This window comes from Geotrypetes seraphini, chromosome 11 (assembly GCF_902459505.1).
Source record: "Geotrypetes seraphini chromosome 11, aGeoSer1.1, whole genome shotgun sequence".
NCBI classification, from domain to species: domain Eukaryota; kingdom Metazoa; phylum Chordata; class Amphibia; order Gymnophiona; family Dermophiidae; genus Geotrypetes; species Geotrypetes seraphini.
In genome coordinates this window covers 25,283,200-25,307,313 of record NC_047094.1, presented here as the reverse complement: position 1 = coordinate 25,307,313, position 24,114 = coordinate 25,283,200, and the positions used below count along the sequence as shown (strand labels likewise).

The 24,114-nt window shown below is 40.7% G+C and overlaps 1 protein-coding gene across 6 annotated transcripts in view; it reads left to right on the top strand.

Annotated features, from left to right (window-relative positions):
- The window catches only part of LOC117345692 (radial spoke head 10 homolog B-like), a 106,722-nt gene that overhangs the window by 2,521 nt on the left and 80,087 nt on the right, over positions 1-24,114 (top strand). For all 6 annotated transcript variants that reach the window (XR_004536486.1, XR_004536487.1, XM_033914716.1 and 3 more), the window contains exons 2-4: positions 12,751-13,086; positions 17,888-17,963; positions 20,955-21,023. Coding sequence is in view for 4 of the 6 variants with exons in the window: in XM_033914716.1 (XP_033770607.1) it covers positions 12,755-13,086; positions 17,888-17,963; positions 20,955-21,023 (477 nt within the window). In the remaining 2 variants the exon portion in view is untranslated. The remainder of the gene's footprint in view (positions 1-12,750; positions 13,087-17,887; positions 17,964-20,954; positions 21,024-24,114) is intronic.

Below are 24,114 nucleotides of genomic sequence, written 5' to 3'. Positions count from 1 at the left end.
CTTTCTGCTACAGTTCTTGTCAGGATCTCGCCATTTAGGGTGTAGATCTTGCATGGATTCTGGCTTCCCAGGTGCATGACTTTGCATTTTTTGGCATTGAAACTGAGTTGCCAGGACCTAGACCAGTGCTCCAGCAGAAGTAAGTCATGCACCATATCGTCTGTCATTGCTTTTTTGTCTGTTGTGCTTTTGCTCACTACATTGCACAGTTTGGCATCATCGGCAAACAATGTTATTTTACCTCGAAGCCCTTCTGTCAGGTCTCTTATATAGATGTTGAACAAGATCGGGCCTAGGACGGAGCCCTGTGGCACTCCACTTATCACCTCCGACATCTCGGAGGGAGTGCCATTCACCATCACCCTCTGAAGCCTACCTCCAAGCCAGTTCCCAACCCATTTTGTTAAAGTGTCACCCAAACCTAAAGAACTCATCTTGTTCAGCAACCTGCGGTGTGGCACGCTATCAAATGCTTTGCTGAAATCCAGATAGACGATGTCCAGGGACTCACCAACATCCAGCTTCCTCGTCCCCCAGTCAAAGAAGCCGATCAGGTTGGATTGGCACGATCTCCCCTTAGTAAATCCATGTTGGCGGGGATCCCGCAGATTCTCCTCGTCCATGATCCTATCCATTTGGTGTTTGATTAGGGTTTCCATTAGTTTGCTCACTATTGAAGTGAGACTCACTGGTCTGTAGTTTGCCATATCCACCCTGGAGCCTTTCTTGTGTAGTGGAATGACGTTAGCCGTCTTCCAGTCCATCGGGACGTTACCTGTACTAAGGGAGAGATTAAAGAGCGCGGATAGTGGTTCCGCCAAGACATCTCCCAACTCCCTGAGTACCCTAGGGTGTAGGTTGTCAGGCCCCATTGCCTTGTTGACCTTGATTTTTGACAGCTCGCAGTAGACGCTGCTGGGTGTAAATTTGAAATTACTAAACGGGTCTACTGATTTAATCCTTGTATGTGGTTGAGGGCCGATTCCCGGCACCTCGCGGGTGAAGACTGAACAGAAGTATTCATTTAACAGTTGGGCCTTTTCCGAGTCCGTCTCCACATGGTCTCCGTCTGGTTTTCTGAGTCGTACTATCCCGCCTGAGTTCTTTTTCCTGTCACTAATATACCTGAAGAAGGATTTATCTCCCTTCTGGATATTCTTTGCTAGAGACTCCTCCATGCGGAATTTGGCCTCTCTAACTGCCGCTTTGACGGCTCTTGATTTGGTCAGATAATCTACTCTGGAGTCCTGTGTCCCTGATTGTTTGTAAGAGATGAATGCTTTTTTCTTCTCTTTGATGAGGTCTGAGATCTCCATAGAGAACCACTGTGGCTTGTTGTTCCTACTTCGTTTGCTTACTGATTTAACATAGCGGTTTGTTGCTTCCTGTATGGTGGTTTTCAAAGTTGACCACATTTCTTCCACGCTGTCGGTATCTGCTTGGGTTTGTAGCGCCTGGTGAACGAAGTCTCCCATGTCCTGGAAATTTGTGTCCTTGAACTTGAGAACCTTGGTCAATGTGGTAGATTTCGTGAAACCTTTCCTGAGATTGAACCAAATCATATTGTGGTCACTGGAGGCCAAAGTTTCACCCACCGAGACCTCTGTGATACTTTCTCCGTTGGTAAGTACCAGGTCCAAAATTGCCTGATCCCTTGTTGGCTCAATTACCAGTTGCCTGAGTCCTGCTCCATTCAAAGAGTTTTAATAGCTTCCTGCTGCTGCCGGAAGCAGAGGAAAGCGTGACCCAATCCACATCGGGCATGTTGAAGTCACCTACCAATACTGTGTCCCCCCGCAAGGTGATATTCTCTATATCTCCGATTAATTCCAAATCTAGGTCTTCTTGATGTTTTGGGGGTCTGTATACCACGCCAAGATATAGGCATTTGTCCTTCCCTCTGGCCAAATTTACCCAAAGGGATTCCCCAGTGTACTGTACATCTGTGATTCTGGTGACCTTAATGTCATCTTTAGTATATAATGCTACCCCACCTCCCATTTTGCCCTCCCTGTCCTGACGAAGCAAGTTGTAACCTGGTATGACCATGTCCCACGCGTGGGAGTCTGTGAGCCAGGTCTCAGATATCGCCACCACATCCAGGTCGGCATTCCTCATTTCTATCTCCAAATCTAGGATCTTGTTTCCCAGACTGTGGGCGTTGACGTACATAGCCCTCCATGTTGTGTGCTTGTTGTATCTCAGTGGGGACAATCCCTCTATATCAACTAGACCACCATTAGTATTTTTCGCTTGTCTCTTACACTCCCTAGACCCAGAGCTACAGCTTGTACCTATCCCGGACTCCCCATAACTGCAGTGCGCTCCTATCAGAGACTTGGTAATGTGTGTACCCTGTGGGGGTATTCCCGTTTGGGCTACTTGAGCTCCTTTAGTGCAATTTGCAGCGTGTGCACTCTCGCTGGTCCCAGAATTACAGTGTGTACTCCCTCTAGACCTAGAATTGCTACGTGTACTCCCCTTAGACCCAGAATTGTAATGTGACCCAATGCAGTGTTTACTTAGTTCAGTTCCAAAATAGTATTGGTAGCCCGTACCCTCCCCCAACTCACCTAGTTTAAAGCCCGTACCCTCCCCCAACTTACCTAGTTTAAAGCCCTGTGTAGTAGGCGGGCTAGACGGTGTCCAAATCACCCAAGTATGGTTGTCCCTAGTAGCCCCAGATTGGCCACGGAGGCCTTGGTATGTGGATCTGATCTGTCTTCAGAGAGACACGTGCCTCTGGTTTCCAGTTCATCCAGAGGTGATGACTCAGAGGCAAGTGGCCTTAGAAGAGCTAAAATGCTTTGGTCGTATGGCATGGCTCTTGAGTGTGCAGAGTTAGAGCGCAGGGGATATTTGAAGGTGGTTATTGCTTCTCGTCTTATAGCCAATAAGCCATCCATAGTCGTGGCTGGGAGATGTTTCAGCACTGGTGTATTAAAGAACAGGTGGAACTGCTGTGAGCTCCGGTCTCAGTGGTGCTAGCTTTTCTCCAAGCGGGACTTGAAAAGGGCTGGCAGTAAGTTCATTTAGAATGCAAGTGGCGGGCATTTCATGATTCAGAGCCCGAGGGAAAAACATCTCTTTAGCCTCTCATCCAGATGTAACCATGTTCTTGATGGAGGTGCTCAGGTTGCTTCCACCTGTCCACCAGCCGGTTTCATTGTGGAACCTTAACATTGTCCTACAGGGACTGACCAAAGCTCCATATGAACCCTTGCAGCAGGCATCTTTGATGGATTTCTCGGTGAAGATGGCCTTCTTAATAGCTATCACTTTGGAGAGAAGGGTCTCAGAGTTGCAGGCGCTTTCCTGCAGAGATTCCTTTCATAAGATTTCAGATGCAGGGGTTTCCCTGTGCACAGTGCCTTCTTTCTTGCTGAAAGTAGTTTTGGCTTTTCATGTCAACCAGGAAGTGCGCCTGCTGGCATTCATCTCCATACAGTCAAAGAAGAAAGACAAAGTCTCCAGTTGCTAGATGTTCGGAGAGTGCTGCTCTGGTATCCCGAGGTCACTAATGAATTTCGCTTCTCCGATTATTTATTCGTGTTCACCAGCCAGGCTAAACTGGGCAAGCTGACATTTAAGGCTACTCCTTCCAGATGGATTCGCAGGGCCATTGAGTCAGCTTATATTACCTGTGGGGAAAAAAGCTGCTGATAGCTTTGAGAGCGCATTTCACCAGAAGTATTGCTTCTTCATGGGCAGAGAACCAGGTGGTACTGCCTGATGAGATCTGTGGCTTCCTGGCCCATCATTCATACATTTCCAAAGTTCTTGAACAAGTTGTGAAAAGGGCAATTCCATGGGATTATGGATTGTTGCTTCTGGGGGACCAGAGGGCCCTACTAAGTGCGGGATTTCCCCTTCCTCATTGAATGTTCTTATACATAGCAATTCTTTTAGTTTTGGTCTTATTGGGTATCAGCCACAGCAGCACCTTTTCCCCAGTGACTTCATAAAATGCACGAAATAGCTAATTTTGAAATTCAAACTTTTCATACATCTAGTAAATTGGAGAAAATGATATAGGTGTCCCTCTGGCGAGCGATGCAGGCCTTGCCCTCAGGGGATTTTCTCTCACACTCAGAGCAAGAGGCTTGTCGTTAGTCAGCACAACAAGGTGGGTATGGATGGGAGAGCAACTAGGGTCGTATGCTTGGTGAGACATTCAACACTGTTACTAAGGTATAGTGATGATGGATGTTTAATTTGTTATGAATGAGTGTCTGCGAGGACAATATTACGGATTGAAAATTAATGCAGCAGGGATGGGAAATTGTCTTTTCTTTCTACACTGTTTTCATATTTCTTCCTTATTATTTATTCAATTTTCTATACCGTTCTCCCAGGGGAGCTCAGAACGGTTTACATTCAGGTACTCAAGCAGTTTTCCCTCTCTGTCCCAATGGGCTCACAATCTATCTATCGTACCTGGAGCATTGGGGGGATTAAGTGACTTGCCCAGGGTCACAAGGAGCAGCGTGGGTTTGAATCCACAACCTCAGGGTGCTGAGGCTGTAGCTTTAACCACTGCGCCACACTCTCCCCAGTTCTTAGATGTGTGTTTTTTCTGGTATCACGCAGTTATGACAGGGTAGGTTTACTACTTGTATTAGATCAGATTGTTATCTATTTCCTTGTTACTTTTCCTTGTTCTGCTCTGTTATACCAGTTATACGTTTTGGAAAATACTACAGTCTAGTGTTTCTATGTTGCTGCATTTCTTTTTTTTATTTTTATAAATCTTTATTGATTTTCAAATATTGACAGTGCAATACACATGTAAATGAACATATAACAAATCAAGAAAAGCACTTTGAATTTACAAATAGTCAAAAACAGTAATTTTCCCCCCTTAATTAATCAAAAATACAAATGCATAGAATCTTCCAATAACCTGGGGCTCCTTTAATTAAGCCGCGTTAGCGGGGTTAACACGCGTGACATTTCATCACGCGCTAACCCCCACGCTGGCCTAAAAACTACCGTCTGCTCAAGCATTAAACCGCTAGTGTGCCTTTGTAAAAGGAGCCCCTAGTTTTAATTAAAATAGTAGTGCATTCCCACCCTGGATGTACAGTATAAGGAAATCAAACAAAAATTAAAGAGAAATGACAACTATATAGAAGCAATAAAGGATGCCAATGGGCAGTCAAGTTAAATACAATACTAGGCCCCAAGATTTCAGCATTCATTTTTTCATCTTTGTAGCTGGGGCACAAGTTCGCCCACCAGAAAGAGAAATTAAGTCGATCATAGTTCTTCCAATTGCGTGTTATCATCTGCGTAGCTCTTCCCGTTATAATTAAGAATCAATATAAATGCCGGCTTTTCTTAATTATGTTGCTGCATTTCTAATAAAAGTAATAAAAAAAATAAAATTGGCAAGGTATGTAGGAAGTCTCAAAGAGAGCACGATATGTCAGTGTCAGAAATCTATGTTAATAATGATATCGCACTGGCAACCAATGAAGTTTTATCAAAAGTGCAGAAACATGGCCATATCTTTTAGCACTGAAAAGAAACCTTGCCGACGTATTTTGAAGGAGCTGAAGCCATTTAGGGCTCCTTTTACAAAGGTGCGCTAGCGTTTTTAGCGCACGCACCGGATTAGCACGCGCTATAGCGTGTGCTCCCCGAAAAACTACCGCCTGCTCAAGAGGAGGCGGTAGCGCCTAGCGTGCATGGCATGTTAGCGCACACTAAGCACACGCTAAAACCGCTAGCGCGCCTTTGTAAAAGGAGCCCATAATCTGATATTAAGGAAGGCCTGTGAAAACAACATTACAGTAACAGACTAACTTTGTGCATGTATGTGCTCTTAAAAATCAATACTTCTGGGTGTATTTTAGAGCAGTGATTCCCAACCCTGTCCTGGAGGAACACCAGGCCAATCGGGTTTTCAGGCTAGCCCTAATGAATATGCATGAGAGAGATTTGCATATGATGGAAGTGATAGGCATGCAAATTTGCTTCATGCATATTCATTAGGGCTAGCCTGAAAACCCAATTGGCCTGGTGTTCCTCCAGGACAGGGTTGGGAACCACTGTTTTAGAGCATAAGTATGTGCTGATTTCCTCCTGTTCTGCCCATTCTCTGTCCCAGGAACACCAACTTGTGCATCACATAAAATTAGGAGCTTAGGCCCGGATTCTCAAACTGGCACCAATTTTCTAGGTGCTGGTAGGCACCTATAGCTCCGTTAAAAACGCTGTCCAAATGGTGTTTTTAACTGAGATTTGAGGCATGCTTGGTGTCGAAATTAACACCTACGTAGGCGCTTTAGGCTGCCAAATTCCAAAGTAGGTGTGGCCAATGCCAGAAGTTGTGTTTGGCTCGCAGGATATTACTTTAAAGGACTTATGGTTAGGAATATCTAGAGTTGAAGGGTATCTCAGGGTAACGATGAAACAAATGGGGGATTTTTCTCAGTCAGTTTCTTCTAAATTAGAAAATGTGGATTTTAACTTAGGTTGTTTGGATAAACAACTAAATATTATTGAAACTCAATGTAATAATCTACAAGCTGTCTCGGTATCAGCTGTTAAAGATTCTACAGTGATACATTCTAAAATTGAATCTATGGAGTATTATGAATAGAGTGAAAAATCTCTGCTTGGTCAATTTTCCAGTAACTCATTTATTGTCACCTGAAATTTTATTAAGGAAGTTTTTTTAAAGAAGTACTGGGAATGGCCAATGCGGAGAATTTTCCAATAAATAATTATTACTATATTCCTCCCAAAAAAGTTGAATCTGCCCAGGAGGTGGACCATCTGACCACACCAGAGGTAAACTTGACTGAATTTTTGGAAGAGACACAGGATGTGATTCAGAGTCGGTCCATCCTGGTAATAACGTGCATGAGTGAGATGGACAAGATGTTGATAATGAGACTTTACTTCAAAAATAGGTTAATGAAATTTTGTGGGGATTTGGTTAGGATTTTTCCGGATGTCTCTAGGACCACTCAAATGAGGAGGAAAGAATTTCTGAAATTGAAGGACAGAGTTTTGGCCCTGGAGGCATCCTTTTACCTGAAATTTCCCTGTAAATGTCTGGTTAAGTTACAAGATATTGAGTACGCCTTTTGGGATCCTATACAACTACAACAATTTTTAGTTGCGAGAGAACAGAAATGAGATTTGTTTCACCTAGCTGAGAATATGAGGAGAATTAATTTAAATAATATCCCACTTTAAGGAATGATTCAAGGTCTCTAGTGCTAAACCGAGAATTATTGTCCTTTATTTTCTTGAATTTATTTGATTAGAAATAGCAATATGTGCTCCCCATTAATGTGGGCTTAAAAGGAATTATGTATGTATGGTTTGATTATGTATTGTTTTATATGTTTATCCTTTTTTCCTTTGGAATTATTAGATATTGTAATGTATTCAAAATTTATAAATAAAAAAAAAAAAAAAGAAGTTGTGTTTGGCGGCCTAAAGGGCCTATATAGGCACGATTCATGTAAAGAATAGGCACCAGAAAACCCTGGCCTACATGTCTGGCACATATCTTTCAGGTTAGCACAATTCCGAAACTGGCGCCAATGCGTGATTGACTCGTGATTGGCCGCTGCTTTTAAGGCGCCAGTTCTTGGGTACGACTGAACTCCATAGTCTCTCTCTCAGTGCCTGGTATGCTATTTTGTCATTTTACTTTGTTAAATATGCATCTAGCTCAGGCACGAATGTTTCTGAGCAAGTGTTATGTCGTAGGGAAAAAAATGCCTCCTTCTGTTTGGTATTGGAGGAATAAACTGCACATCCTGACGCGATGGGAGGCGAGAGCAGTAGCAGGTGCCCGGAAGTGACATAAAGCTTTTCTTCAAGTGTGGACTCCTTATCTGAATGTCCTGAATCCGAGAGGCCGCAGTCAGATTCTGAATAATCTATGACTTGATGATCTGTGTTTTCTGGCATGTTAACTTGGGTTGCCTTCTGTATCTTTGTGGGTTGGGAGGATGGAAGGGGGGGAGTGGGGCCGATGGGAAGAGTGGTCCTGCAGGGATGGGGGGTTTGGGGACGGGATGGGTGGGGATTCGTATCACTGAATTTATTGTCTTGGTTGAAAGTTGTAATTTTCCTTGATTGCAATAAAAAGATTTTCAAATATTTGCATGCACTGTTTCTATTGTATGCAGTGGCGTAGCGAGGGTGAGAGGCGCACGGGGCATTGGTGCCCCTCCCACATCCTCATCTCAGCACCCCCCCGTCTCCTTCCCTGCCCCCCTTCCCTTCCCCCATACCTCTAATTGTTCACCGCCAATAGGAATAACTTCAACGTGCTCTTCGCGACCATGTCGGCTCTCCCTCCGACGTCACTTCTTATGTGCGGCACCAGGAATGACATCAGCGGGAGAGCCGTCATGAGGAGCATGTTGAGGTTGCCGCTCACGGCAGTGAGCAACTAGAGTTACAGAAGAAGGGAAGGGGGCGCGCATGTGGCGGCGGGGGGGAGAATTGGGAAGAGGTGGTAGAGGAGGAGGGGTACCGGCACCTCCACCAAGATGGTGCATAGGGTGGTCCACCCCCCCCTTACTACGCCATTGCTTGTATGCAAATGGCTCTCGTGCATATGCATTGGGGAAATCCTGAAACCCCAACTGGGTTGGGGCCCTCGAGGACCGAGATTGCAAAATGTTGTTCTATGTGTTCAGAGTAATTTATAAAATTACCCCAACGTGTTCAAAGTAGGATTCAAAAAAATAAGCATCCGATTTGATAAACCGCTGTTCTTATGTTTTCTTTTCCAGCTCAATGGTGAAGCTTTTTCCAAACAATTTGTTTTTTTTTTTTTTTAATCTTTATTCCTTTTTATTTCTTTCAACAAGTGTACAATATTATTACAATTAATTCACATAACTCACTTGACATTCTTAAACAATATTATTATACATGTTTTAATACCCCCCATCCACCTCCCATCCCTTCCCATATCAACAAAATATTTCGTCCAAACTTATACATACTTATACATCTCTCTTTCATAATACAATTAATCTTACATTAAATCTGTCCCTCCCCCCACCCTTTCTTCCTCAAACTCTTTATTCATTTTATTATACAAAGTAATGCACAACAATATATATCTCATCATAGTACATATATCCCCTTATATTCATAACAACATATTTCCAATAAATTTACCCTCTTTCCTTTTCTATTCATACCTATATACCATGTTCTTATATCCATTAATCAGTTGAAATATACCGCTAGCTAACTAAATTATCTTATCCCCCCCACCCCACCCCATTTTTATAAATTATCCTCTAAGGAAAAAAGAATAAATCTTAATCATTATAATAATCAATTAATGGCCTCCACACCTTCTTGAAACCTTTTAAAATACCCCCTTTGTACTGCAAGAAATTCTTTCCATCTTGTACATATGACAAACTGAGTTCCACCAGAAACTACAATTCAGTCTAGAACAGTCTTTCCAATTAGTGTTATTTGCTGAATTCCCACACCAGTAAGAATCATCAATAATTTATTGTTTGCTGCAGATATTTGGCATTTGGTCCCTCATACACATTCCAAAAAACCACTGTGTCATAGGATAATGCCACATGACTCTCCATCAATATGTTGACTTGATCCCAGATTGATATCCAAAATGCCTGAATACATGGACAATAAAATAAAAGATGGTCTAAGTTCCAACTTCAATTTTTACAATGCCAGCCATCTATTAGACTTAGAGCAATCTAATTTTTGTAATCTAGTAGGGGTCCAGAATGCTCTATGCAACAAAAAGAACCATGTTTGCCTAATAGATGCTGACATCGTACCTTTAATTCTCCAAGACCAAATACGTGGCCATTGAGATGCATTAATCTGATGCTTAATCTCAATGCTCCAAATATCTCTTAATCCATTTTTTAGGCTTCTTATTCAAATAATTAGATATAATTTTATACCACTTTGCGGCCTGATGACCCAGAAAATCTGCCTGGAAACATAAGAATTCTAAGCATGTAATGATCAATTAAAGATTTCCATTCAGGGAACCCCACCTGAATAGCACTGCTTCAATTGCAACCACTTAAAACTTTGTTTTTTATTCAGACCATATTTATGTTGCAATTGTGAAATTCAAGCATCTTACCATATCAATTATTTCCGTTAATGATCTTATACCTGCTTTAATCCAATCTTTCCAGACAACCTTAAACCCGCCTATTTGTATCTTGGAGTTTACCCAAATAGTCTGTTGTTTCGATTTTAAAATAGAATCAGTAGTTAATTTGTCTATAAACCTTAATGTTTTCCAAGTATCCATTAATACTCTATTGTCCTTACGTATTCTAGGCATTTTTTATACCAAGCAAAAGATCAAGCCTAAGTGGAAAGATAAGTGATTCTCTCCATCTTTAACCACTCTGGTAATTGTTCCAAAAGCTCTGGGAGGACCCAATACATACCTTGGCGCATGATATAGGCTTGATGATACCTATAAAAATTGGGAAAATTTACCCCACCCTCCTCAATTGGTCTTTGCAAAGACACTAAAGCCACTCTTGCAATTTTACCCAGCCAAATAAATTTAACCAGAATACTATTTAATTTTTTATAGAAAGACCCCTGAAAAAACACTGGTATCATTCCCAATTGATAGCAAACCACAGGCAAAATCATCATTTTAACAGTTTGAACTCTTCCCCACCAGGACAAATGTAAAGGATTCCATTGCTCACACATCTCTGTTACTTTTTGTAATAAAATTTTTTGATTTATTCTCATTGTCTCTTCGAGTGTTTTATTCAACCAAATACCTAAGTACTTTATTCCATCCTCTTTCCATATAAAAGGGAAAGAATCAAATATACCTTTTGTACAATGCACATTTAAAGGTAAAATCTCTGATTTAGTCCAATTTATTTTGTATCCTGAGAATTTTCCAAATGTATCTATTACCTTCAGTAGACATGGAATTGTTGTTTCCGGATTCCTCAAATGAAGCAAGATGTCATCTGCATAAGCAGATACTTTATATTCCACTCCAGCACATGGAATACCCTGTATGTCCTTTGCCTGTCGAATAGCTAATAATAAGGGTTCAAGAACTATATCAAAGAGCAAAGGAGATAATGGACAACCTTGTCTAACTCCCCTCTGCAACTTAAAAGCATCTGAAATATTATTATTTATATATAAGCGAGCAGTTGGGGAGCTATACAGTGTTTGAATCATTTGTATAAATCCGGATCCAATATCAAACCACTCCATAGCTTGATACATGAAATTCCATTCTACACGATCAAAAGCCTTTTCAGCATCTAGTGATACCGAAAAAGCCGGATCATTAATTTGTTTTGTTAAATAATATATCTGAAATGCAAGTCTAGTATTATTAGAAGAGTGTCTCTGAGCAACAAATCCAGTTTGATTCATTCCTATTATATGCGGAAGAGCTTTAGCCAATCTTAATGCTAAAATCTTAGCTAATAATTTACCATCTACATTTATTAAAGATATAGGCCTGTAATTTGACACCAATGTTGGATCTTTATTTGGCTTTGGCAAAACAATAGTTAAAGATTCTGCCATAGTGCCTGATATACAACCTTTATTCAGTTGATCCTGATATAATTTTAATAAATATGGTAATAGGGAAATTTGAAATTCTTTATAAAACTCTACTGTAAATCCATCTCCACCTGGAGCGGTCCCAACTCTAAGGGATTTCAATGCCATTTGTAACTCTTTTAATGATATAGGTTTATCTAAACTTCCTTTTATATGATCAGGAACCTTAGGACCTTCAATTAAACTCAAAAAATCCAACCCATCTTTCTCTTTATTTAAATAAGACTCCGAAGAATACAGTGACTTATAATATTTTAAAAATTGTTTTAATATATTTCCAATTTGAGAATGTGAATTGCCTAACTCATCTTTAATTATGTTTATTTTTTCCTTCCTTTTCTTTGCTTTTAAATAATTTGCCAATAATCTTCCAGCCTTATTTGCACTACCATAATATACCGCTTGTTGAGCAAAAATATCTTTCCTTACTAACCCAGAGGAAATTTCATTATATTCACATTTTTTTTTTAACAATATTTGAAATGTCTCCTGTTCCCATTTATTAACCAATTTTAATTCCAAATTTTTAATTTCTTTTTCCAAATTTACATATTGCTTTCTTAGCTGTTTCTTTTTATATGCAGAATATGATATAATTTGTCCTCTCATAGTTGCTTTGAAAGCATCCCATAAAATTCCAATCGACATTTCCTCTAAATCATTAAGTAAAAATATTCATTAATTTTAGTTTGAAATTCTGTGCAAAATTTAGAATCAGCAAGCAATGCATTATCAAACCTCCATATCGGTTTAGAATTATCTTGATCTACTAAATTAACTTCTATCCACACACCACCATGATCAGATATTATTATTGGTTCTATGTCAGCTTTTACAACTTTCTGTACTATCTGATCTGAAACAAAAATATAATCAATTCTTGAAAATGATTGATGAACATGTGAACAAAATGTAAATTCCCGATCATTAAAATGAAGAATACGCCATATATCTTTTAAATTACATGATTGTATCAAATTATCTAACCCCATTGATTTCATAATTCTACTTGGTTTTTTATCCATTATTGGATCTATAACAGCATTGAAGTCCCCAGCCACCACTAAATGTAGTAGCCAGTGGTAAAATTAATTGTTGTAGAGACTTAAAGATAAACCGCTGTTCTTATGTTTTCTTTTCCAGCTCAATGGTGAAGCTTTTTCCAAACAATTTGTTGATCAGAGCTTATAAGTCATTTATTCAACAAGGATCTCTTGAAAAGTTAGTGGCTATGGTTAGAGAGAAGAGAAGAAGCGAGAGATTGAAGTCTTCAGGTGATACATCGGAAGTGATTAAAGAAGAGGATGGCAGCTCCAAAGCATCGTCTGCATCGGCAACGCTTTCTTCCAAAGAAGCAGACTCCGTGCCAAGTGATACAACATCTCAGAAAGATTCACTGAGAGAAGCAGATTCTGTGGTCTCGGATAATGCCCCTGTATGTTATGAGGAACCTGTTCTCACCCAGCTTATTGTAGAAAGGTACAACCATTTTTAAAACCCACTGGGGGAGGGGGGTGGACTGCCCCGCATACCGTCTTAGTGGTGCCGACAGCTCTCTGTTCCCATGCCACGCTCACACCCTCCCTTCCTCGCCCTCCCCCCCCGTACCTCTTTAAGATCTTTGCCAGTGCGAGCAGCTACTCTAGACTAAAGCTTGTTCTGGCCTGGCTTCCTCTGAAATCACTTCCAGATCACAGGGCCAGGAAGTAACATCAGAGGGAAAGTCAGCGCAAACAGCAGCTGGAGAATTGGCTCATGTTGGTGACAATTTAAAGAGATGTGGGGGTGGGAAGAGAGAGCGCGAATGTGGCATGGGGACACGGAAGGAGCAGGGGGAGATTGGCACGGAGAGAAGGGCGCTGGGTGCCCCTGTCCCCCACCTACACCCCCCAGCACCTCCTACCCTCGCTACGCCACTGCTAAAACCTGAGTAGAATGCCAGTAATGTGCCGCCTCACGATAGTAAACATTTCTATTACAAATTTAGGGCTCCTTTTGTACTAAGGCGTACTAATGGATTTAGCATTCATTGAATGCTAAGAAGCTCGTAAGAATAAAATGAGCTTCTTAGCATTTAGTGCCCCTTAGTAAGGCAGTGTCTTGCAAACTTCTGGAAGCCGCGGCACACTAAACCCTGCGCTATGGTTGGATGGCATCCGGAAATGTACGTATGTTGATGTGATAATGTTATGTTCATGTGTGACATCATTACGTCGACATTTGCACGTATGTGAAGGCCCACTAGTTGGGGCTCTGAAACATCAGTGGGGGGAGGGGGATGCTTCAAGAGAGAGGTGCCGGTAGCGGCTGACTGTCTACAGAACGTGCCTCTCTCCGTGAGTGGGACATCTTTAGGCAGGCAACCAGCGCCTCTCATCATCACTAGCGTTTTACAGCACACCCAGAATCTTGCCACAGCACACAGTTTGTGATACGCTGTTGTAAGGTGTGGTGCATAAAACAGATTCAGGACTTTGCTGTCACGTGCATACGCCCTCTTCCCTTCCCCCGTACCTCTAATTGTTCACCGCCATTAGCAACAACTTCAACGTGCTCTTTTGTGACCATGTTGGCTCTCCCTCTGACCCCACTTCTCTTCCACTGCCAACTCCAGACTCCGTCCCTTCTTTTTTGCGGCGCTGTATGCCTGGAACAAGCTGCCTGAATCAATACGTCGTGCTCCGTCCCTGGTGGCGTTCAAATCCAAGCTAAAGGCCCACTTTTTTGAAACTGCTTTCAACCCACTCACTGCTGTCAGACCCACTATAATCTCCCCAACCCTGAAATGTCATGTCTAAATTAGATTGTAAGCTCTTCTGAGCAGGGACTTCCTATTGTGTGTTAGAGCGCCTTTCAGCGCTATAGAAATAATAAATAGTAGTAGTAGTAGTAGTAGTAACTCCACATCTTATGTGCTGCTATCAGTTATGTACATTTTGGCCCGGATTCTATAAAAAGCGCCTGCTGTTAGACGCCTAACCCATGTGCCTAGCTCAGGGGTAGGCAATTCCGGTCCTCGAGAGCTGGAGCCAGGTCAAGTTTTCAGGATATCCACAATAAATGTGCATAAGATAGATTTGCATCTCAAGGAGACCGTGCATGCAAATCCATCTCATACATATTCATGGTGGATATCCTGAAAACCTGACCTGGCTGTGGCTCTCAACCGGAATTGCCTACCCCTGGCCTAGCTGATCTAGAGGCCTAACTTACTTTTTAAAATTGGTTCAATCTGCACTGTTAATTGAACAGCACCATTAAAAAACAATTAAAAAATGATTATAAAAATTAACTTTTCGGTAGGTGCCTACATGCACCTACCCAAAAAGTAAGTGTGGTTAATGGCAGAGTTTGGGCCTAATATACCGATGCCTATGTTAGAGATGCCTAGTGGCGCAATTCTATAAATGGCGCCTAATTTTGAATGACACAATGATATGGATTGGGTGTGCTAGGACATTGCAGGCAATACGATTCTCTAGCCTCAAAACTAAATAACACAATACAACCTCAAATTTAAATTTTTGAAATGAGTAGCACCCTCAGCCTGAATTTGAAAAGCTTGAAAGAGTGGCTCTAATGCTTAAAAGAGCAAAGCCGGCAAACACCGGGCAGAAAATACTACTTCTGCTGGCCAAACACCATCATCTGGGTGCTTTAAAGATGAAGATTCAGTGCAAACAATGTGCAATAAATAAGTAAATATCGTTGGAAAGGCAGAGAATCAACTGTCCTGTAATGCCTCAAATGCCTGAGCCCACTGATCCAAAGGCAGACAGCATGAAAGTTAATCACTTGTCCCTCCAGATACTTAGCTGAATGTAAAATGCTGTAATCAAGTGGTATCAAAGGAAGCCCAAGTCCTTTTCAATCCAAGGCAGAAGTTAAAGTGCAGTCCTATTTCAACGCAGCTCAACCCAGCGGGGTTTCAGGGCCGTAGCCCCTTCCTCAGGAACTGAACAGGCAAACCACAGCTGTAGGTCAGAGTAATTCCGGGCAGGCATGGCAAAAGGAGGCCTAATTTTGAATGGCATGCGATAGGTGCCCTTTCAGTGGTGCCTTCTGATTTAGGTGCCGTTTCTAGAATCAGGGCCTTTGTTATATTAATTGGACTATCCAATTGCAAAGTAAATGAATAAATTCAAATAAAAAAAATTTAATCTACCTATACTAATTATTTTTGGTCTGGAAGTTTCCTTTTCCTTATTTAGGTTTATTCTTCAATCAGACCAGGGGTGTAGGCAGCCCTTCAATTTTGGGGGGTGGGGTCAGGGATGGAATGGGAGTAATAACATATTCCTCCTCTCTTCCCTTTCCCCCCCCATTCCTTGCTGGCAAAGATGCTGCTTATGGGGTGCTGCAGGTTTGGAAGGGGGCCTCAGATTATAAGTCACTCCTTGAACTGGGCCAAGAGTGGAGTGATGTAGTAAGGAGCCTAAAGTGGGGGGGGGGCAGGCTTTCCAGTTCCAAGATCCCCCCCCTCCTGTGACTACACCACTGGAATAAACATCATACACTTGTAATAATAGTAATATTGTTTTTGATAATAGTACAGTACATTTGTTTTGTTTTGGGGTTATTTGGAAAAATGTTGGGGTCCCATTTGTTCCAGACATTTTTAATGTGACAATTTAGTCGTTTCATACTTCCATCAACCGCTATCTCTTAGACAAGCAAGCAAAAGACAGTGGGAGCATGTGGCATAGTGGTTAGAGCTACAGCCTCAGCTCTGGCCAGCCAACTACAATAAGGTACTTGGGGGGGGGGGGGGTCTGGGTGTTCTTGGGGGTGGGAGTAGGTTTACGGCAGGAGGGACTGGTCATCCCTTCTCCCGGGGGTTGTCTTGGAGTGGGAGGGGTTCCAGCAGGAGGGACTTGGCATCCCAGGGGATAATGAACATAACATAAGAACGGTGGCTAATTCCAGGTCGCTAGTACCTGGCCAAAACCCAAGAGTAGCAATATTCCATGCTACTGATCCAGGGCAAGCATGTGGCTTCTCCCATGTGTTTCTCAATAACAGCTATGGACTTTTCCTCCAGGAACTTGTCCAAACCTTTCTTAAAACCAACTATGCTATCCGCTCTTACCAAATCCTCTGGCAACATGTTCCAGAGCTTAATTATTCTCCGAGTACAAAAAAATTCCCTCCTATTGGTTTTTTAAAGTATTTCCCTGTAACTTCATTGAGTGGTCCCCTAGTCTTTGTAATTTTTGACGGAGTGAAAAATCAATCCACTTGTATCATTCTTCTCCACTCAGGATTTTGTAGACTTCAATCATATCTCCCCCTCAGCAGTCTCTTTTCCAAGCTGAAGAGCCCTAACTGTTTTAGTCTTTCCTCATTCGAAGTAGGAGTTCCATCTCCTTTACCATCTTGGTTGCTCTTCTTTGAACCTTTTCTAGCGCCACTATATCTTTCTTGAGATAAGGAGACCAGAATTGAACACAATACTTCAGATGAGGTTGCACCATGGATCAATACAGGGACATTATAACATACTTAGTCTTGTTAGCCATCCCTTTTTTAATAATTCCTAACATCCTGTTGTCTTGGAGGGTGGGTTTTTTTGTTTTTTTGATGTCTCTGGGAGGTGGGGTGGGGGTTCTGACAAGAGAGACTGGACATCTCTCCTGCTGGGGAATGTTTCGGGGGGGGGGGGGGCGCTTTTTTGTTTTTTTTCCAATGTCTCAGGGAGTGAGGGGGGTTCCAGCAGGAGGGACTGGGCATCCCTCCTAGCGGGGGATGTCATAGGGCATTCCTGCTGCAGACATTCTGGGCTAGGAGGTGGCTTCGGGGGTTCCATCTTGAGGGACTAGGCATCCCTCCTGCCGGTAGTCTTTGCAGGGTAGGGGTGGGGGAACGGGTTCCCTGCCGCTAAACTGATCATGGCAGGGAGATTCCCTTACCGCGATCAGCTCAGCAGCAACCCAGTTCTCTAACCAGCGTCTGTGACATGGACTCTGGTCAGGGAATTATGGTGATAGGCGGGCTTAGGCATCTGAAGACAGACACGATTCTATATAGGACGCCCGTGTGTGATTCTCAAAAGCCACTTAGGCAGCATCTTAGTCCGAGTGTCCTATACAGAATCCGGCCCTTAGTGTGCCAGAACTTTTGAACACTGGTTAGAATAGATGCAATGAAGTTTGTTCTGATTGTACCCCGCAAAAGCAGCTTTCCCGGAAACATGATAAAACAAATGTAACACCAATAATAATGACCTAGTGTGCCTTGAAATCATTTTTATTTATCATTTGTTTCACCTTTATGTTTGTAGGTATGAAGGAGAAAAACTTCATGGGTTATTTGAGGGTGAAGGCACAGCATACTTTCAGGAAGGAAATGTCTACTCAGTGAGTATATCTTCTTTAGCTTTAGATTTATATATTTTATTACAAAAATATTAGCTTTGTCTTAGGCTATGATGTCAGAACTAATGTCTTCTGTTCTTTGAACCTACAAATAGAGATTTAGGGGGATACATTTGATTTCTATAAAGATGTTCCCTTATATTTTTAACCTATAGAAAAAAATCTGTTATAAATAGCTCTAAGATACAAAAAAAAGTGGAATGAAACAAAAATTAACTTTGTCAATTCAATTGCACTGATAGATCATAAATGGAAGAAGGCAAAACCTCAGACCGTACTGCTGCATCTCATAACAGCCAAAGGCTATTGACAAATGCAATGTTATGGTTTCAATCATTGGTTCACCTCCATCCTTTTTATATGAATGCAATAATTCATTAAGTGCTATAATTGATATATTTTTTTTAAATTTCAGTAAATTTTATAATTTTGTATAAATAAAGTTATTGTGATTGTCAAAGTTAATAATGGAGTTGTATGAGGTCATATAAAAAGTTCTGTGCAAAATGGCAATTTTGTGCAAAAATAGCAGTTTAATCATAAATAGATAAAAATTTCAAAATTTATCATTGGAACTGACTGTTTATACTATCAAAAAATTCATGAAACATAGAAACCACTTATCTTGGTGGCACAAAAACTGATTCTATTCAGTGCAAAAAATAGCAGTTTTATCATAAATAAAGATTTTGAAGTTTATCAGTGAAACTGACTCCGTTTGTACTGACGGATCCTTTCATGAGTATTTACTTCTTCAGAGAATCAGTTAGAAAAGCCATAGTGCTGACTGAGCCATGAAGATAGCTTTCCTGAAAAAACTGAGATGGTCTGTATCAGACCTGAATTAATAGCTCTAAGTCCATGGGAATAAATAATAATAATAATAACAGTTTATATACCGCAGGACCGTGAAGTTCTAGGCGGTTTACAATGATTAAAAGGCATTACAGATTGAGTGGAATAAACAAGGTTCAGAGTTAGTAAATAACAGTTCTAAAGATCATTTGTTGAGGACTAAGATTGTACAGGTCAGTTACCTAAGTACAGGAACAGATGTGTTTTTAGGCGTTTCCCGAATTCCCTAGAAGTAGTAAGCACGAGCAGTTCTAATTTTACTTCAGTGGATATACTTAACAGTGTAGTTCTGTACCTAATTACCAAGTTTCCAAGTTTATTATATAGTTTGATTAATCGCCTAATCTACATTCTAGGCGATATACAAAATGGTTACAAATATCTAAAAACATAGGTAAATTATTACATAGACATACAATGTTTCAAAAACGAAACAACAAAAATTCATAAATACAATATAGAAACAACTGGAAGATTATTTAAGGTTACAATCTGTATTAAATTTAATATAAAGGTAAAAACAATGGGAGGGAAGACAAACATGAAAAAAAAAGAAATATAAGATAAAGATAGATTAAAGGATCATTTATTCACTAAAAGCATCGTTAAAAAGGAAACTTTTAAGCTTAGTCTTGAATTTGTCTAAATTCTTTTCCTCTCTTATATAGAGTGGGAGATCATTCCAAGACTGAGGAGCAGTCACTGAAAAAATAGTAAGACGCCTCGTATTAATGACTCTCAGTGAGGGAATGGCCAATAAATGTTGATCCTGAGATCTCAGTGTTCTTGAAGTAGTATAAGGAATTAAAACTCTAAAAATAAAGGCGGGGGTTTGAAATATTAATGATTTAAAAGTGAGTAAACATATTTTAAATAAAATGCGATGTGCAACGGGAAGCCAGTGTGCCTCCTTGAGTAAGGGTGAGACGTGGTCGAATTTTTTAGCTTTGTAAATTATTTTAAATTACGCTGGTTTTAACTAACTAGTCCTTTTACTAAGGTGCGATAGCTGATTTAGCGCACGCCAACGTGCCCATAGGATATAATGGACGCTTTAGCCCAGGGGTGTCCAATGTCGGTCCTCGAGGGCCGCAGTCCAGTCGGATTTTCAGGATTTCCACAATGAATATACATGAGGTCTATTTGCATGCACTGCTTTCATTGTATGCTAATAGATCTCATGCATATTCATTGGGGAAATCCTGAAAACCCGACTGGATTGCGGCCCTCGAGGACCGACATTGGACACCCCTGCTTTAGCCTTTAGCGTGCGCTAAAAATTAGCGTGTGGTAAAACGGCTAGCGTGCCTTAGTAAAAGGACCTCTAGTAGTATGAAGGCTACTTGATCAACCCCTGCAAATCTAAAAATTCCATGTACATAAATTGTTTCTGAGGTTTCAGTAAGTTTGTCTTTAGATCAGGGCTGCCCAAGTCCGGTCCTCGAGATCTACTGGCAGGCCAGGTTTTCAGGATATCCGCAATGAATATGCATGAGACAGATTTGCCTGCACTGCCTTCTTGGTATGCAAATCTCTCTTTCATGCATATTCATTGTGGATATCCTGAAAACCTGGCCTGCCAGTAGATCTCGAGGACCAGACTTGGGCAGCCCTGCTTTAGATTATAGCTTTGATTTGTTCATATTTTGTAGTCTGAACTTAAATATTTAGATAAATTAAAGGATATGTAAGTAAATTTCAAAAAGTCTGGGGACCGTTAACAGATTTTTGCAATGAATGATTAACTTTTCCCATGATAAGATATTTGATTAGAGGGGAATGGGGTGGGATTTTATTTCTGATTATTACATATTATATCAATAATTGAATGAGTTTGCAATAAAGTTGATTTTATGTATTATTGATTGGGAGGGAGGGAGGGGTCGGGGATTATTACATTCAATAAGAATTATATAAATTTAGATTTCTGGCATAATATTATAACTTTATATTAATTTTCTAACGAAATGTTAAATTTGATGTTACTATATGAGTTTATCAAGTGTATATATTCAAGTTTCTAATGAGTTTATTTGATACACTTGTTGTAACATAAGAAAATGAATAAAGATTTATAAAACAAAATAGATAAATTAACACTTTTACTTGATTCTTAAGGGTATGTTTTCTGAGGGACTTATGCATGGAAGGGGCATTTACACCTGGTATGATGGAATCAAATATGAAGTTGAGTATTTTTTTCTTATAATTTACATAATATTATATGTATACATATTGTCTGATGTTTGCTGTCTTTTAAATAAAATAATAACAGGTTTATAAATATTCAGATTCAGGGGTACATAGAAATTGACTACAGCTCTAGATCCCATCTTCTTTGGGCCCTTCTGTAGGAAAATAGGCTATGCAAGACATGGGCAACTCCGGTCCTCGAGGGCTGGAATCTAATCAGATTTTCAGGATTTCCCCAATGAATATGCATTGAAAGCAGTGCATGCAAATAGAACTCATGCATATTCATTGGGGAAATCCTGAAAACCCGATCGGATTCCGGCCCTTGAGGACCGGAGTGGCCCATACGCTGACTGGTAACGAATATAAGATCTGCTCATTTTCCCTTCATATTGCACTACTGCAGATTCTGCTTAATCTTCAATTTTGTCTTCACTTCGTCATAGCAAGAATTCTTTCTATCTAGTGTTGGTCACAGTTAGGGCTCCTTTTACGAAGCTGCGGTAGCGGCTTTAATGCGCGTGACTTTTAATCACGAAAAACTACCGCCTGCTCAAGAGGAGGCAGTAGCGGCTAGCACAGCCGGCAGTTTAGCGTGCACTATTCCGCGCGTTAAACCCGCTACTGCGGCTTCGTAAAAGGAGCCCTTAGTTCTTAAATTTCAGAATCAATTTTGGACATAAAAGCTAAGGGCCCCTTTTACAAAGCCACGATAGCAATTCCCTCACAGCAAATGCACCGAAACCCATTCGGTTCCTTTGGGCTTCGGTGCACTGTCAGCGGGAGAATCGTTACTGTGGCTTTGTAAAAGGGGCCTTAAATTTTGATTTTCTTTTGAACCTCAGGAACACAACACTGAACTTAACATAGAAACATAGAAATAGACGGCAGATAAGGGCCACGGCCCATCTAGTCTGCCCACCCCAAAGACCCTCCCCTACCTTTCTCTGTGAATAGATCCCACGTGTCTGTCCCATTTGGCCTTAAAATCAGGCACGCTGTTGGCCTCAATAACCTGAAGTGGAAGACTATTCCAGCGATCAACCACCCTTTCAGTGAAAAAGAATTTCCTGGTGTCCCCATAGAGTATGATGGTGGAAAAGGGGCCGTCGGCCCAACAAGTCTGCCCACTCGAAGAACCCTCCCTCAACAAGAACCCTCCCTCTAAGAATTTCCCGGAGCGAACCCACTCCAAGAACCGTTCCTCAACAAGAACCCTCTTTTTAAGCATTTCCCCAGAGTGAACCTACATGTTTATCCCATTGTCCCTTGAAGTCGAGTGCGTTACTGGCCTCAACTACCTGACGTGGAAGACCATTCCATCGATCAACCACTCTTTCGGTGAAGAAGTATTTCCTGATATCACCATGAAATCTCCCACCCTTGAGTTTGAGCAGATGCCCTCTGGTTGCCGAAGATATCTTCCTCTACCTCAATTCGGCCTGCAAGATATACTTCCTCACACATTGCCATAAGGCATGCCTTGCTACAGTATATTTCAAACTATTAAAGCTATATATAAACTCTGCTTTCAGGCGGATTTTTTGGGACACCAAACCGCAAAATGGTATAAATTATTATATGGACTTTTTAAATAAAAAAAAGAAAACTGGACTTAGGGATATTTGGAGTATTGAGATTGGACAGACAATTTCTGCATCTCAATGGCCACGATTTTGGTCCTGGAGATTAAGGTCTACAAAGTCAACATCTATGAGTCAAACGTGGATGTTTTTGTTGCATCGAGCTTTATGGACCCCTACACGTTTACAAAAGATAGATAGCAATAGATCCAATAGATGCTGGCATTGTAGATTAGAAGTTGGGACGTTAGATCATTTGATTTTTTTTTGTCCCTGTGTAAATGCTTTTTGGAAACTAATTTGGCCCCAAATTAATAAATTATTAGAAAACCATGTAGGACTCTCATATGACACTATATTATTTGGTACAGCAATGAGAACTCAGAGTCCGATTTCTGCAAATAATAACAAGTTATTATTAATATTGACAGGGGTCGCCATGCAACAAATTACTCAAAATTGGAAAGATTATACTAAATTAAATTATACATTTTGGTGGAATTCAGTTTGTCACATATATAAGATGGAAAAGATGATAGCGTTACAACAAGGGAATATTCATAATTTTAAAAAAATATGGGGGCCATTGACTAATTCCTCTAATGATCAGATATCTTAGCACATGGGAAGTATATATGTGGAGTTGGGGTGGGAAATGTATATCATATGGAATAGGAATATTGATAAAAAAGGGGGGTATTTATTTTATCAGCAAGAATTTTTTGATTGTAAATACAAGTGATATGTGAAAATTGTTTAATTCACTTGTTGTAAGATTAAAAAATGAATAAAGATTTAAAAAAAAAAAAAAAAAGCTATATATAAAGATTAAGGGCCTCTTTTTTTAATCACATAAGTATTTACCACATTAATTAATATGCAAAAACAGTTATTGCTCATCTTTGACTTTACCCTTGTGCTAATTTATCCCCTATTTAATAAGGCGTGCTAGCCAATTTAGCATGCGCTAATGATTAGCATGCACTAAATGCTAACGCGCGCATTATATTCTATGGACGTGTTAACATTTAGCGCGCGCTAAATTGGTTAGCGCCCCTTAGTAAAAGGACCTCTTTTTTAGTGACTGCTTGCCATAGCAGAGGGTGAGAAAAGCGTGGCGAACGGGCAGCTCATAGGCCTGAACAGTGATTACAGTTAGTGCTAGGTAACACCCTGATTCTATGGGCTCCTTTTACAAAGGTGCGTTAGGGCCTTAACGCGCGGAATAGTCCGCGCTAAAATGCCGCGTGCGGTAGCCACGACTGCCTCCTCTTGAGCAGGCGGTAGTTTTTTGGGTAGCGCGCACTAAAAACGCTAGCGCACCTTAGTAAAAGGAGCCCAATATATGGCATCAAAATCGCAGGTCTTTTCTGCATTCTAAGGCTATTTGTACTTCAGCCATAAAATGGCTGATTTTCTATTTATTTATTTATTTAAAAAATTTCTCAACTGCCTATTTCTAGGCAGCTTTACAAATAGTAACATACATAAAATAAAGCGAA